This window comes from Pelecanus crispus, chromosome 18, assembly GCF_030463565.1.
Source record: "Pelecanus crispus isolate bPelCri1 chromosome 18, bPelCri1.pri, whole genome shotgun sequence".
NCBI lineage: Eukaryota > Metazoa > Chordata > Aves > Pelecaniformes > Pelecanidae > Pelecanus > Pelecanus crispus.
In genome coordinates this window covers 1,902,497-1,919,229 of record NC_134660.1, presented here as the reverse complement: position 1 = coordinate 1,919,229, position 16,733 = coordinate 1,902,497, and the positions used below count along the sequence as shown (strand labels likewise).

At 56.3% G+C, this 16,733-nt stretch overlaps 1 protein-coding gene across 1 annotated transcript; it reads left to right on the top strand.

The window, feature by feature from the left end:
* The first annotated feature begins 3,821 nt into the window (after positions 1 to 3,821).
* On the top strand, positions 3,822 to 6,017 carry EPOP (elongin BC and polycomb repressive complex 2 associated protein). Its single transcript, XM_075722665.1, has one exon. The coding sequence runs from the start codon at positions 3,822 to 3,824 to the stop codon at positions 6,015 to 6,017; it is 2,196 nt and encodes a 731-aa protein (XP_075578780.1).
* Positions 6,018 to 16,733: the final 10,716 nt, after the last annotated feature.

The following is a 16,733-nucleotide window of genomic DNA, read 5'->3' as shown; positions in this document are numbered from 1 at the left end:
CGGAGTAAGCCAACCTGCGGAGCAACCCCCCCTCTTTTATTTCGCTCCCGACTGCCCTCGCCCCCTTCCTCCGCAGCCCCAGGGAGAGGAGAGGGGTGGGAGCGGGGGGCTGCGCTTCCAGGATCCCCTGGAAACGGGGCTGTCCCCATAACCTGATAACTTTTATTGCTTCCTGTGGAAACAACCGGCCGGGACGGGTACGAGGGAGAAATCTCCCGGGAATGCCTCACGGGTGACGATTACCGCGGGGACCCCCGGGTTATTGTCCTTTCCTCCTGGGAGGATTGGAAACCCCCCCTCCACCCTCGGGAGCAGTAGCTGGGCTGAGATGCAGACATACAAATAGACAAACATACAAATATATAAATATACCATCAAACAAATATATAAATACACAAAATACACAAACCCATGGAGACACAAATATACAAATACGTAAGTACGCACGCTGCCAGGGCTCCTGGCTGCACCCATTTTCCGAAGCAGCATCCCTGGGGATCGGTGCAGCCGCGCTCCCCCCAGCACAGCCCCCCCTCACCCCCAGCCCTCGCGTGGGACCCCCGGAGCAGCCCATGCCGTGGCCGCTTCCATATCGGGCCTGCAGCCACCCTACCAATGCACATAAAGAAGCGTAAAAGCCGCCGTAGACCTCCGAACGACCAGCTCGCCTGCACGTTTATAAATGGGGGGTGAAGGTGCTATAGCAGGGGCACTGCGCCCAGCACCCTGCGTGCAGCGGGGCACCCGCGGCGTTAGCAGCAAGGATGCCTGTAGCAGCCACCCGGTGCACTTACGGTGCTGGGAAAACGTGTTTGCGTATGAACCACCACCCTGGCCGCCAGCACCCTGCCCACCACGACATATATATATATACACGCGTTTGCAAAGTGCCTGCGCGTCCCACGCCGAGCTGTCTGCGTCCGCATAGAGACGTAAACGCACACGCACGCATATTCCATACTGAACTTTATCCATAACCAAAATATTGTCTATTTGTGTTCCTATTGACAGAGATTTACTGGGAAATGACGTATCCATACATTCGCCTGTGCGCAGCTTCTGAGCCCTGTTTCCTCCTGGCCGGTGATCAGGGGGCTCCAGGTCCTCTCTAAAGCCCCACAAGTGATCGGGAACAGTTTCTTGCGCTGCTCGAACTTGTATTTTCTTTGCAAGCCCCCCTCATAAACCCCACGGCTGCATCAGCCACATCGGACAGGGATATTCTCTGCCAGCTCCTTCCCTCCACCCCACGCTCCCCTCCTCCAGTCTGGCACGGAGCAAAGCTCAGCCTATAGGTAAAATGGCTCTGGCTTTATGTGGAAAGAAAAATACCCAGGATCTCCCTTCTATTTGCGAAGGGAAACTCCAGGCTGGCTGCGAGCAGGACTTTTTGTGGTCCCTCGCAGCGAGCCACGCCGACAGCCACTGCAACGAGCTGCAGTATCCCCAAACCGGCCGCTTTCCGTCCATCGCGATGCAAACTCTTCCCCCTCCCCTCTGCCCAAACAAAGAGGAATTTGGTGTTTGTGTTGGCCGGCAGACCTTTACTCACAGGAAACTCTCGCCTGTGGAAAACGAGGGTGAAATGTGGTGGTTTAATGCAGGCAGATCTGGAAAGCGGGGTATTTTCTCCCCGCAGCAAGGCCATGCGTGTGCGGGGAGTGTGTGCCCATGGGTGCTGGGGAGGGGGAAGAAACCCTGGCAGTGATTTCCGCCCCCTCCCCGAACCGAGATTGGCATCGGGAGGCTCCCCTCTCGTCGGCCAGCGAGAAGGTAAAAGCAAATCAGGTGATCTCCGCTCCCAAATTAAAGGCGATGTTGGAGTTATTTTAAATTTTTTTTTTACACGCATACTCAGGAATGCGCTTCCTCCTCCTCCTCCTCTGGGATTGTTTCTAAATCGGGATCATTTGTGGTTGATTGTACATATAGTTTAACAAATTATTATTATCAAATTACTCAGATTTTGCCATTTGAACCACAAAAAAAGCAGAGGAAGACTAAAAGCAACTTTTCATGTGGGAGACAGACGAAGCTTGAAAGGGAACAGCATGCGCTGCAGAGCTGCAGCTTCCCTTCCCCCAGAAAGGTTTCCGAGGTAACTGTTTCCCCAAAATTAGCCTCCTGAGCAGAGAGTTAAAATCCCTCGGTCCAGCCTCCGCGGCTCCACTCACTTTGCTCAAGTAGCTTCAAGTTTATAAAGAAATAGAGAGGACGGGACAATGGAGCTCCGGGCTGGGTAAGGGGTTGGGGCTTTTTTTTTGGTGTTTTGTTTTTTTTTTTTTTTTTTTTTTTTTTTACTTTTTCTCCCCTTTTCCCCCTTGGAGACAGAAATCTGCAGCCCTACTTTTGGGAGAACATCGCCTGGTTTGTAAGGCAGGAGCCAGCTACCAAATACCGAAGAAATCTTGGGACTGAAAAGTTTGAAATAAAGTTAAGCAGCGCAAAGGCATGCAAAAGAATTTCCTTTTTTTTTTTTTTTTTTTAAAGAAAGAGATTGGAAGAAAAAGATGCGAAGTGAATAAAGAACGTGTGTGAGTAAAAAGGAATATAAATATCTTTGCATTGCTTTTATTTGCGCGTATTGCCGACGTTACTGTCGATACCGCGCTCCAGCCCGTGCTCATTCCGGATAATAAATACAGTAATTGGCAATTAATAAGCATTCCACTCCGGGTCGAAGGATGAATTGTTGCAGAGTCAAGCGTTTTGAACAACTCGCGTAGAGTAAGATATTTCATGAAATATCTTTATTAAATATATACGTACACACACCCATCCCAGAGGAATCCGGGCAGATTTGGGAAGGCGCAGCAACCTCTACGTGGAGGGGGGGGGAAAAAAAAAAAAAAAAAAGGTAAACCGCGGAAACAAAGCGCAGGCACCCACGCTACCAGCGCCTCGAAAATAACAGGGGAATTTGTAAAATTGAGGGGTTTTGAGGGAAAAGCCAAGCGCCGAGCCCCGGGGCCGGCTCCATTGTGTGCGCCCGGGGCGGCGGAGCCGCGGGCACGCCCGGGAGCTGCGCGGAGCTGCGCGGAGCTGCGCGGCCCGCCCCGGGGTTTATGAGGTTTTGCGCGGGGGTGTGCGTGTGAAATGTTGGGGTTTTATGACATCACAAGGCCGCGGTGCCCAATCAGCTGGCGGGTGGCGGGGACGGCTCCGTGGGGTGTTCCCTAGAATATACCGTGCGCGGCGGCGGGGCCGCGAGTGCGGAGCCCGGGGAAGGTGGGAGCCGCACGGAGCCCCGGGGCTCCCCCCGCCTCCCGCACCCCCCCTCCGCTACCATTTTTCCGCCCCCCCCCCCCCTTACCGGTAGCTTTGTTTGCTCAAGCACCTCAGTGGCTTTGCACAGCGAAGGGGGGGCTGTGCTTGTTGATCCCCCCCCATCCCCCCCCCCCCCCCAAGAGATTTATTTTTGGACTGGAAGGTGGGGTGCGCGGCCGCGGGGTGGGAGCTGGCCGGGGGGAGCCTGGAGGATGCAAGATGTTTGACTTCTTTATTTTTCTTTCTTTTTTTTTTTTTGCTGGGGAGGGGGAAGACGAGGAGTCAAGCTCCGGTACAGGCGGAGGAACCGGGTGTTTGGAAGATGTTGCAAACCATTGACTGGAGCGTTTGAAAGGGAGATCGACTGCTTTGGCTTTTTTTTTTTTTTTTTTTTTTTTTCTTTTTTTCTCCCCCCCCTTTTTTTTTTTTCCTCCCCTCCCCCCTCCCCCACCTCTCCGGAGGGGTAGGGATGTGTGTGATCAGGGAGTGGAAACAAATATGTCCTTATTTTCAATGCCCCCTTTGAAAGAGACAAAGTAAATGCTCCTTGCAAAATGTTCCTGACCTGCGAAGGGACCTTCGGAATTGTTCCAGCCACCATGGATTACAATGGGGAAGCCAGGCCGGGGGATTTCCATGCCGGCTATCAAGAAATCGAAGGGATAAACTTGGGATACTTACAGATCAATGGCACCCAGATGTTTGCTTTGGCCCAGGTCCTCAGCGACCTGTTTAAGGATATCCCCAGGACCACCATCAGCAAGAAGATGGAAACCTTAAAGATCAAGAGCCGCCGCTGCGATCTCAAAGAGCTCCGGACCCTCAAAGCCATCAACTCGGTGCCCACCCGCGCCGTGAAATGCTCGCTCATCTCCAAGGCGGACCTGGAGGCTCTCTGCACCTCCTGCAAGAGCCTCAGCCCCCGCCGGAGGAAGAGGAAGAGGAAGAGCAAGAGGAGGGAGCAGCTGCTGCTGCCGGCCCCGGGGGAGCTCTTCCCCTGCCCCCGGCCCCAGCTGCTGCCGCCCTGCAGAGCCGGCGGCTGCTGCGCGCCCGCGGCCCCCGGCCGCCCCCCGCCGCCCCCCGCCTTCCCCAAGCCGCGCTCGGCGCCCGCCGCGCCGCTGCCGCAGCCCTTCCTCCGCGCCTGCCCCGCCTTCCAGAAGCCCCCCGGCCGGGGCCGCCGGGGCTGCGGGCTGCCGGCCCGGGGGGGGCTCTTCGCCGGCGTCCTGGCCGCCTACCCCCGCGACCTGGCCCTGCTGCGCCCCGCGGCCGCGCACCCCTCCGCGCCCGCGGCCGCGCTCGCCCAGCCGGGCCGGCGCCGGCGGGGGCCGTGCTGCGCCAAGGGGCTCTTCCCGGCGCGGGGGGGGCCGGCGGCCGCCAGGAAGGGCCGCGCCGCCGCCTTCCCGGGCTGCAAGCGGCAGGGCACCTCGGCCGGCTACTCCAGCGACTCGGACTCCAGCCTGGACTTCGGCGGCTCCAGCCCCGCCACCTCCAGCGACTCGTCGGAGGAGGAGGAGGAGGAGGAGGAGGAGGAAGGGGACACGTCGTGCAGCAGCGAGGAAGGCAGCTCCTCGGAGTCGGAGAGCAGCTCGCTGTGCAGCGGGGACTCGGTGCAGAGCACCCGGTACAGGCAGGCGGCTCTGCCCCGCTTCCAGCCGCAGCCCCCCCGGGAGCCCCTCGGCGAGGAGCGCCCGGCCGAGCCCCCCCCGAGCGCGGGCAAAGCCCTGCGCCCCGACCCCAGCCTCCTCTTCCTCTCGCAGCAGCTCTGGGCCCGGACTTTGCGAGCGTCAACTTTGGAAAGTTTGAGCGCGGCCGCAGCCGCGGGCCCGGGGGCCCAGCCGCTGCCGGAGCTGTACGCAAAGCAGGAGGCCTCCCCTTCCTCCTCCTCCTCCTTCTCCTCCTCCTCCTCCTCCTCCCCCCCTCCCTCCCCGAGCAGCACCCCTGGGGGGGCTCCGCAACAAAAGGAGGGAGGCTTCGGGGGCGCGGAGCCCTGCGCCAAGGGGAAGGATTTGCACAAAGATGCCTGGAACAATAGAGCCTCGCCGGGCCCCGGGCAGCGGGCGGAGGGGCAGGGCGCAGCTTCGGCCGGGCGAGCGCTTGCCCAGGAGCCGGCCCCGGGCTCGGCCCCGCACCCCCCGGCCCGCGAGCGGGCGGGGACCCCCGGCCCGGCGCCCCCGGGGGAGCCCCGGCGGGAGCACTTCGACCGGCTCATCCGGCAGTCCAAGCTGTGGTGCTACGCCAAGGGCTTCAACCTGGACGGGAAAAGTTTGCGGCCCGGAGGGAGGACGGAGCCCTGCAAAGGCGCGGAGCTCAAAGCCCCCGGCTCCAAAAGAGCAGAGAGCCCCGGCACCTTGTCAAACAAAGCTTTGAGAGGCAATGGCTCGGAAAGGAATGCCAAGCGCAGACGCCTCGCCAGAGGCGCTGAGGCAGAAAGGCAACAGAGCTCCTCCAAAGGGAGGCCACAAAAGACTCCAAGGAGGAATGCCAAAAAGGGAAACACTCATTGCAAACGCCTCGGCAGCGCCGGGCCAACCCCGCCTCGGAATTCCTTCAGCCTCATGGGCAACTTCCCCTGTATTCCCTCCCTGGTCGTGGGGGAAGATGGGGACCTGTGTCCTGCCTCCTCCCTGGGGGTCAAAAACTCCTGGGCCCTCTCCAAAACCCACCCGCTGTGGAGCTGGCACCTGGGGGGCAACGCCATCCCCGTGCCCCCCAGCCTCAAATTCCGGGGCTATAGCTTGGAGGATCTCTAAGGACAGCGGACGGCCCGCAGGAAAGGTTTACATGCAACAGATGAGAGCTGCAGGGAGGGCGGGGGGCTTCGGGGGGGCCCGGGGGCCGGGGGGGGGGGCGAGCGGACCCCCCCGGCCCGCTGAGCCCCGGGGCCGCCCGAGCCGGGGGTTCCCGGGCTGGGGGGGGGGTGCCCGGGGGGTGCGGGAGGTTTTGTTTTTTTTTTTTTTTTTTGGGCGGGGGGTGCGAGTGAGTGTGTGCACGGCTGCGGCTGGGGGGGGGCGGGGGGGGTCCCCGCTCTGGCCGGTGGGGGAGGGGGTGTGGAGATTTTTTTTTTTTTTTTTGTCCGTGGATGTGCCAGGGTCCGACGTTGGGTTGGCGAGGAGTTTGAGCCCGAAGCTAAAAACAGGCGAGCAAAGGCGGGGGGGGGGGGGGGGGGCGGCCGGACGCCTTCCCCCCGCCGCCCCGCTCCCAAACGCCGCGGGTTATTCCCAGCGAAGGGATTTGGGATGAAGCGCGCAGCTCGGAGCGGAGGGAAGGGGCTCCCGGCCCCCCCCGCCGCCCCCTCTCCCCCTCCATATACCAAAAACCCGAGGAAAGAATAGCTCTAATTTCTCCCTTTTCCTCCATAAATGCATTGGATTAAACTACTAATAATCCCACGCAGAGAGCAAGAATGATGTCACGCAGCATAAGCGCTCCTCCGCGGGCCGAGTCCATCCCGGCGAAACTGGGAGCAGCTCCTCCAAATAACTATATTAATAGCAATGTAATGTTTTCTGTCTACTTAAGAGACGGGAAGAAAACACCAGCTTTAAAAAGACCAGGAAATTCGGTTTGCTAAAAGAAAACAGGAGGCTTTGAGAGGAAGTTATTTGAAACTGCTGCGTGTATATTAAAAGGGAAAAAAAAAAAAGAAAGAAAGAAAGAAAAAAGTGAGTTGTTTGCTGGATAATAACCCCAACTCCGATAGCCTAAAGGTAGCAGGCCTGTAAAAGCTTTACGGGCACAAGAAATAGGATCCAGGAGCATTAGCAATAGAGTGCAGATGGACAATTTGATCTCTCCCGAGCTCCGGAGTGGAATGCGGGGAAGAATGCGGAGGGAATGTCTCTCTCCTCTGCAGAGGAAATCATATCCCAGTTTAACTTTTCTTGCAAACCAGTGGCTTTGTAACTGGCTCTTTTGACTATTTCTGATGTGATTTCCACCCCGCTTTGGCATCAAAGCCCGACGGGCTCTCTGAAGTCCGCTCTGTTTTGGAAACGTTAGGCAAATCAAAGCTGATGTGGGGTTTTTTTTTTTTTTTTGGTTGGTTTTTTTTTTTTTTTTTTTGGGGGGTGTGTGTGTGGATGTGTGTGTGTTTCTTTTTCTCCCCCTTCTTTGCAACAGCAAATCTTTGCAGCCCACGGCCGGGGATCACGCAGTGTCTGCTCGGGGATTTCTATTTTTCCACCACAGTCCTCCAAAAAATTGGCTCCCCCCGCCAAAAAAAGAAAAAAAAAAAAAAAAATCCCTTCACAGCGTCCTTTGCTTCCCGTGGAAAGGGAAGGGAAAGGGGAGGGGAAGGGGAGGGAAAGGAGAATCATCGCAGAATTCAAAAGAAAATATTCAGATCTGGCACGGCCCGTTTTGATTTTTTTTGGTTTAATTCCATCAGTGGGTAAAAAAAAAAAGAAAAAAAAAAGACATTTTTAAGGTCAAGCGTATTTTGTATCTATTAAGCGCTGTTTTTCTTGGAGATGGTGAATTGTTGCTAAAAGCAATGTTTGTTTTACTTGGGTTTTTAGCGGGTTTTTGGGTTAACTGCGTTTTTTTGTTTGCTTCACCCCACCTCCCGTTCCTCCCATGCTGAGCAAAAGAGGGGGATTTTTTCTGTCTCCGAAAGATTCAGGTTTTATATCCGTAGCCGTGGACGGTTACCAAAAAAAAAAAAAAAAAAAAAAAAAAGGGAAAAAAAAAAGAAAAAAAAAAAAAAGAAAACAACCCCCAAACCCTGCGAGTGTGTGGGAGCGAGAAAAGCCGATGCGGGGGCTTTGCCTCCGCGCCGCTCTCGGGTGCGCACACAGGAATCACGCAAAGGGATTTTTTTTTTTTTTTTTTCCCCCCTGCCCCGCAACCCCCTGCCCCCCTCGGCCTGGCCCCCGGGGGGGACCCGCGGGGCAGAGCCGGGGAGAGCCACGGGGACACGCGTGGGGGGGGGGGGCCCGCTTTCCGTGTCAATGCCGAGCGCGGAGCACGATCGCTCGCTTTCTGCCCGCGATTTCCCCCAAATCCGGATCGGGTTAAATATGTATTTTCTAGGAAAAAAAAATAAAATTTAAACTAAAGGGCGGGCGGCTCGGTGGGACGGAGCGGTGCCGCGGGAGGGAGCCCCGGCCCCACGGAGACCGGGCAAAAACCCCCGCGATCCGCGCTGGGGGCCAATGCTAAAATATATATATATATCTATTAAAAAAAAAAAAAAAAAGCAGCAAACCCCAGACTCCGCAGCTCCGTCTGCCGCGGGCGCTCACAGCCAAATAACTCAGGAATAATTTTTTTTTTTTTTTTTTTTTTTTAAGGGATAGAATCACCTCGGGAAGCGCGCGCGCTTTTTATCGCGTATTTACCGCATATTTATCGCGGTGTATGGAGGCGTCTCTGCGCGTGGGCGTGCGGGAAAGGCGGCTCTTCCTCCGCACACGCGGGCCTATTTATCCGCTCGCACGCACAGGGATGCGCGGCCGTAGGTGTCCGTATCTGTATATAATGCGCGGGGCTGTGAAGACGATACAAAATACCTCAAAACTTTCCACACAAACGCGCCCTGAGTGGGCTCCTCAAGCAGCAGAACCATCCCGTTCGCGGCAAAAAATAATTGTAATTGAGTAATGATAATCATCATCCCCGCCATTTGTTTTTAAACACGTTTCAAGGAAATCAAGCGACCCAAAAAAAAAAAAAAAAAAAAAAGAATGTAATCTTCCTAGCAATCCCCTGGTAAGAGGTTGGAGAAGGGGGTGGCGATGCATCGAAAGTAAATCGAAAAAAATAAAAATTCAAAAAAAAAAAAAAAAAAGGAAACCCCAAATTGTTACCTGAAATAGCCTGGTTTGGACTTAAAAAAAATGAACAAACCCAAGCGGTAGCTGGTTGGAAGAAGCAGTACCTCTGCGGGACACAATGAGCCGGGAGGAGGGAGCGGTTCGAGCGCTACAAACTAGTTCTGGTTTCGAGCAAAAGATCAACTCACATCGCCAGGACAGCGTAAGGGATAAAAAGGCACCTTTAGAATGACATTAGTGACGTTGCTTTATTTCCAAACGGGTGCAAAAGAAGCAAAAAAAAAAAAAAAGATTTTTTTTTTTTCCCTCCCCATAAAAATGTTTGTCTAGGTAGGAGAAAACCGAAAGTATCTTGTAAAAAAAAAAAAAAAAAAAAAAAAGAAAACTTTTATGAAAGGGTGCTGCTTTTAAAAATGCAGCCTGCTTTAGACTCAGGAAAAATCTCAGCTTGGATACGGTGTGGTGCTTTGTAATCACGGTTTGTAAGGGTTTCTTTTGGGGCTGGGGGTTTCAGGGACCTTTGCTCTCTCTTTGCGTTGCTGGATTAAAAATTTCCATCCAGTGGGTTTAAAAATGTCGGTCACTTCATGGGTGCTTCTCTGCTGGACCCCCGGATCCAGGGATGCTTCTGCCCAGGGATAATTTATTTTTTGGGGGGGTGCTGATGGGGAGGGGAGTTATTTCCCCGGGCTGGGCGCATCCAGCGGCCGATGCTGCCTTTCCCCCGCGCCCCGGCCTAAAACACGCGTTTCAAAATAACCGCCCAGGGGAGGACAGAGCCTTTTCCAGCCATGTTTTGGGCTTTCTGTTTAGATTTACTGTACCTTTATTTATTTGAAGTTGTTGTAAGTATATGACGATGAAAGTGTTAATTCCTGCGTGCAATATGGAATCTAGGCTGAGAAATAAATACGTTTTTTTTTTTTTTTTACAGAACTGGCTGATATTCGGCCCTTTTTGTGGGTGCGTGCCGGGAGAGGGGGGGGCGTCGGCCGGTGTGCACCTGTGTGCGTGGGAGGCGGGGGTGCTCTCGGGGGTGCTCGCTTTTGGGGGGGGGGGGGAGGGGGTGTGTGTGCATTTGTACACCCGGGGCATGCGCGTGCCTGCGTGCCGTGGAGGGAGCGCGTGTCAGCCCGTGCCGCTGGTCTACGCCCAGCTGTGGCCGTGGGGCCGCGCACATCTGGCCGCGCGCGTTTATGGCCGCGGCGCGGCAAGGGCGCTCCTCCGCTCGCCCCCAGCCCGCGGGCCTGGCACCCTCCTGCTTCCCGGGCGTGTTGGCGTGCGCGAGCGTGTCCCCGCGTGTTGGCGGCCGCGTCCTCGGCTCCCCGTGGCTTCTTTCCGTGCCGTACAGCTGTGCGAAGCCACGCGCGTGTGTCCGTCGCGTGTGAGCGGCTGCGCACGCGTGTGCTCAGCTGCTTTGCGGGGGTGTGTGTGTGTGCATGCGCGTGTGAGTGTTTCTGCGGACAAATTTCGCCCAAATGAAACCTTTTTCCTCAACATTTAATCGGAAATCAATAGCTCCTTCCCTCTAATTTGTAGGCCAGAGACTGTTCCCCAAACATGTGTTTCTATTTTGAGGGCCGCAGGAGTTGGTGCCCCTTATGGAAGGAGCACTTCAGATATATTTTTAAATCTCTGCCAAAGGAAAACGCGGCCAAAGACTGGAAGATCCCGCTGGAGCAGCATCGGTAGAGCCAGATCCAAACGCAAACCCCCAACGTAGAGCGGAGCGAGTGCCCCAAAGACTAGAGGTGATTTTCAGCTGTGCGATGCGTTGAAAGGGGCCGAAAGCCTCTTCTTTCGGATCCAAGTTGGGAAGGTTGAAATTCTGACCTGGGAAGCGTTTGCCCGGCTCTTTCACAGCCCGAAAGATTGCCTCTCCAAACCGAGAAAAATGGAAAGAGAAACGAAACGCACCCCCAGTCAGGACCTCATTAGTTGTGATTAATAACTAGGTATTATTCGATTGCCACAAAATCATCTGATGACCTCGCTTCTGCAGGAGGCCAGGTAAAACCCCCCCCTCCGCCCTTAAAAATCACCGAAACCCAAATTACAAAATCACACAGGAATATCGATCTGCAAATCAGGAACGCGGCCCTTGAAACCTATTTGAAGCTTTTTTTTTTTTTTTCCCCCCTCCTCCTTCCTGGCGGGGAAGGAAAGGAATCCAAATCAAAATGACTCCCATTTAAAAAACATTTAAAATTTCGAGATGCAAAGCCTGGGAGCAGCCCGAGCAGGCGGCGGCGACCCCGGCGAGACCGCACCGGCTCTAATCGCAGCCAAATGACCCTGCTATTATTATTATTATCTTTTAAAGAAGGTAATTTAGTAATGACGTTAATTATCTGCAGGGACCAGCACGGGACCTGCTGGGGAGGGGGCTCCGAGCCCCCCAACCCCATACCTTTGCGGCTGGTTCGTGCCCAAAAGCTGCGGGGCGAGGGAGGGGGGGATCCGCAGCCCCACAGCAAGGTGTGGGGGGAAGCCGCTGCATTTATTTAGTTTCTTGTCAGGGTGTTAATGATAAATTAGATAGCAGAGGAGGGGCTCGGTAAAACAGCAAGCTGTGAGAAAAAAAGCGGTGTAACCCCCTCCCAGGGCAGGCTGGGCTGGGGGCAGGGAGGGGGGAGCGGGGAGGGGGGTGAGGGATTAAGTGTCACTAAAGGCCTTTCATTTACCATGTTTACATGTAGTCAATAGAAGAGAATGGACAAGGGTTTATTGTGAGTTATGAGGCTCTTTCTAACTCCCATGTTATCAATATCTCCCTCTTAAAAAAAAAAAAAAGGCAAGAAAAAAGAAAAAAAAAAAGGAAAAAATCAGTTGGCTTTTTTTTTTAAAAAAAAAAAAAAAAACCAAAATTATCCGCCAACCTTTCTGGAAGGTGGGAGCCCGGCCCTCCCGGCCAGCCCACAAAGCGCTTTGGAGAATCCTTCAGCTGTTCCATATAAATCTACGGGTTCAATAGGTGGAGTTTATGCTTTTAGCAATTGAAAGAAATTACCCTAAATGGGGCCATATGGGAAACTGTGCTCATCCTCCACCCCTCCCCAAAACCAGGGGAGGGTTTCGCCTGGCCTTTGTCACAAAAAGGAGGTGCTGGGGCTCCGCTCCTCTCCCCGGGCCGGGGGGCGAGGAAAGGGCCATTAAATCCTGGCACCGGTCCGGGGGGTCAGGGGGTCCCCAAAGCGCTGGGGGGACCCCAGGGGTCTCCCCCCTCGGGGGCTGCTCCCTCAGGAGGGATTTGGGGGTCCCAGAAGGTGTGCGGGGGGGGGTGGTCAGGGCAGTGTTGGTGCTCTGACCCATTTCACCCCCATTTCACCCCCATTTCACCCCCATTCCACCCCCATTCCACCCCAATCGCCCCTTGGCCTCCCCGCAGCGTGCCCGGATCCGCTCCCTCTCCCCGGGAGGATCCGGCCCCTCTGCACGCTGGGGCCCTGCACGCTCAGGGTGTTTACCTTAAATTCCATTTTTTCCTACAATTTTACACGCTGGGCTCATCCAGCCTTTTAATCAGCTGGAAATACCAGCAACCGCCGGGGCGACTGCTTGTAATTAAGCATTCGTTACAGTGGTTAACCCCCCCCAAATAACCGAAGACGTTGCGTAGGAAACTCGGGATCCTGCATGCGAGCGGCACGTCATAAAAAAGAAGTGACCCATCGGGATGGGCTCCGAAATCAATCCTCCCGGAGCAGCGTGCCGCGTCCAAAGCGTCGAGGCCCGCGTTTCGCTCTCTGTGGTTTCTAACACGGTGAAAAACTCTTGGACTGGCGCTAAAGGTCTAAGTTGAGGATTATTTTCGAGTTGTTCTTTGACTTCTCATCAGAGATGACTTTGGGGGAAAAAAAAACCAAAAAGGGAAATAATTACAATGCTGCCGTTAGATTTATAATTTTATATTCTTAGCTCTAACTAATTTTATGTATCTTAGCATCTCATTTGCAGATGCTGGAGTTACTTTTCCCAGTGCTGCGTGAACAGAAACGTCGGTAACGAGGGAGAAACGTGAATCCAAAGCTGTTGAGGTCTGGATTTCGGGAGCAGGAAACTCAAAGCATCCCCTGGAAGCCGGTGGGAAGCGGGCAGGTCCCGGCGAGGCCAGAGATGCGGGGTGCTGCCATCTCCCCTCCCCAGCCCCTCCCCAGCTGCTTCCAGGCTGGAAAACCCTGAGCCAAGGCGGTTTTCTGGGAAGCAGGGTTATCCTGAGCTGTGGGTGCCGGGGATTTGTCCCCTCTGCTGCCGTTCTCCCTGTTGGGCCGGTGCTCGGGTGCTTCCCATCGGTTCCCAAGAGCAGAAATACAGAAATACACCTGGAAGTGAATAAGCTCCGATGGGGCAGGGAGGGTGTGGGGGGAGTGGGGAGGTTTTGGGGCCGCGGGCGTGCGATGGGGCCGCTTCTGCCCCGCTCCGCATCGCTCCGGGCACCTGCGGGACCCGGGGTGCCCTGCGGGAACGGAGCATCCCTGCCCGCCCTGCCACCCTGCAAATAACTCCCATTCTTGCATATTTGTAATTTGTTTTCCTGCTAATTCCCATTTTTCCCTGCATTTATCCAGGTGGGATTCCCTGCCCTGAAAGGTGCCCCAAGGGAAATATCCACGGAAGCTGCTTGCACAGCCAGATGGACGCAGGGACGCCGCGCGTCACTCGCTGGGCACCCGTCACGCGTCCTGAGTGGGGACAGGGCCCGGCAGAGCTGGGGGCTGATGGGGCAGGAAGATGCCACGACACCCCCATTTCCTTCCTTATTTCCCTTCTTTTTTTTTAGGACCGAGAAGAGGAAACGGCACGGAGGGAGCTGGGGAAGGAGGAGGTGACCGGGGAGCGCTGGCTGGGGAGCGGCATCCTCGGGGTGCGAGGCCGGGCAGGATGGGGCCCTGGGTCGGCGGGGAGGGGGGTGTCACCCCCGGCCCCCCTCCGGGGGCTCCCTAAGGAGGCGGCGGGGGCCGCAGGGCCGGCTGTTGGCGCGGCCGGGGGGGGTCCATGGGTGTCAGCTTTCGTTATCTCGCCCTAAAATCTCGGCAGCGTGAACTCTGTGAACCCGGGGTGGGACCAGCTGTGCTCCCCCCAGCTGTGCTCCCCCCAGCTGTGTCGCCCGGGGGGGCCGGGGGAGAAGCCCCTTTCAGTTGGTAATGGGTTGCCCAGCAGTGTCCTCCCCTGCCAGGCCTGCCTGCGGTGCGGGGTGGGGTGCAGGGCTGGATGTGACCCCCAGGGTGCACGGCTGGGGTGCGAGCACATGGGGTGCAGGTTGGGATGTGGGTCCCTGGGGTGTGAGCACACAGGGTGCAGGTTGGGATGTGGGTCCCTGGGGTGTGAGCACATGGGGTACAGGTCAGGGTGCATGGCTGGGGTGCAAGTGCACAGGGTGCAGGTTGGGATGTGGGTCCCTGGGGTGCAGGACCCCTGGGTGCAGGTCAGGGTGCATGGCTGGGGTGCGAGCACATGGGGTGCAGGTCAGGGTGCATGGCTGGGGTGCGAGCACATGGGGTGCAGGTTGGGGTGTGGGTCCCTGGGGTGCAGGACCCCCGGGTGCAGGTCAGGGTGCATGGCTGGGGTGCGAGCACACGGGGTGCAGGTCAGGGTGCATGGCTGGGGTGCAAGTGCACAGGGTGCAGGTTGGGATGTGGGTCCCTGGGGTGTAGGACCCCCGGGTGCAGGTCAGGGTGCATGGCTGGGGTGCGAGCACATGGGGTGCAGGTCAGGGTGCACGGCTGGGGTGCAAGTGCACAGGGTGCAGGTTGGGATGTGGGTCCCTGGGGTGCAGGACCCCCGGGTGCAGGTCAGGGTGCATGGCTGGGGTGCGAGCACACGGGGTGCAGGTCAGGGTGCACGGCTGGGGTGCAAGTGCACAGGGTGCAGGTTGGGATGTGGGTCCCTGGGGTGCAGGACCCCCGGGTGCAGGTCAGGGTGCATGGCTGGGGTGCGAGCACATGGGGTGCAGGTTGGGGTGTGGGTCCCTGGGGTGCAGGACCCCCGGGTGCAGGTCAGGGTGCATGGCTGGGATGTGAGCACACGGGGTGCAGGTCAGGGTGCATGGCTGGGGTGCGAGCACATGGGGTGCAGGTTGGGATGTGGGTCCCTGGGGTGCAGGACCCCCGGGTGCAGGTCAGGGTGCATGGCTGGGGTGTGAACACACGGGGTGCAGGTCAGGGCGCATGGCTGGGGTGCGAGCACATGGGGTGCAGGTTGGGGTGTGGGTCCCTGGGGTGCAGGACCCCCGGGTGCAGGTCAGGGTGCATGGCTGGGGTGTGAGCACATGGGGTGCAGGTCAGGGTGCACGGCTGGGGTGCAAGTGCACAGGGTGCAGGTTGGGATGTGGGTCCCTGGGGTGCGAGCACACGGGGTGCAGGTCAGGGTGCATGGCTGGGGTGTGAGCACACGGGATGTGGGTCCCTGGGGTGCAGGACCCCGGGGTGCAGGTCAGGGTGCATGGCTGGGGTGCGAGCACATGGGGTGCAGGTTGGGATGTGGGTCCCTGGGGTGCAGGTCAGGGTGCATGGCTGGGGTGTGAGCACACAGGGTGCAGGTTGGGATGTGGGTCCCTGGGGTGTGAGCACATGGGGTACAGGTCAGGGTGCATGGCTGGGGTGCAAGTGCACAGGGTGCAGGTTGGGATGTGGGTCCCTGGGGTGCAGGGCCCTGGGGTGCAGTTCAGAACCCCAGAGGGGTGGTTTCAGTTCACCGCCACCATTTGCAATATTGTGTGTTTGGTTTTTAATCGCGCGATTACAGGGGAGATTTGTGTGTGTTGTGTGCTCTGGTTCCCGTTATTTTCATTATTAATCCTTGCTGCTCCTACAGTCATAACGATCATTTCAGCACTTACTCTTTCAAGAAGAACGCTGGTACCGAGTCTTTGTAAAATACTTCCGTGGAGGAGGAAAAAAAAAAAAAAAAATCCATTAATAGCAGTTTGTGACAGAAAATCGTTTGGGCTATGCTGTCAGCGTATCTACTAATACCTGAATAATTAATGTCATACTTTTTTTCCCCTCTTCAAATATTAACATGTTTAGAGTCCTTGTCAAAATTGAACACCCCTCCTTGAAATTAATTGCCAGTAAAGATAAGGAGAGGTACGCGGTTTTCAAAATAGATTTTTTTTTTTTTTTTTTGAAATGTGAGAAAAATCGAGACAGGAAAAAAGGTACTGGGGAGTCCGGGCTGTGTTTTCCGCATCACAAACTTTTTGTAGGTAGTCATGTGTACGGCTGCATTCGTCTGTGTTCCACGGGTGTTCACGTGCGTGTGCACACGCGCTCAGCTACTCGCGTGGAGCACATATGTCCGCGTGTGCATATATGTACATAATTTAATGTGCTTTCGCAGAGACGTGGGATCTCTTTCGGGATGGGCGAGGGGTACCGGGGCCATGGGGGGAGCAGCTCCCCCGGGCAGGTGGCAGCAGGACCCTCCCGGTGCCCCCCCAGAGCAAGGGGCTTGCAAACCCCCCGGCGCTGCTCCGGCCCTGCTGACGGCTTTCCTTCTTGAAGGAGCCTTTTGGAATAATTAAATAACGTGGCAACGGGAGGCGAGGAGAGGCTTTTAGGCAGCGGGGAGGGGGAAACTCCCATGGATCTGGAAGCAAACCCTGGCTTGCGCTCCGGAGATTGGGGGAGAAACGCTGGGTCGGCTGGATTGGAGCTGCCGTCCAGGAAAATCGAATGACGCCACCCCCCC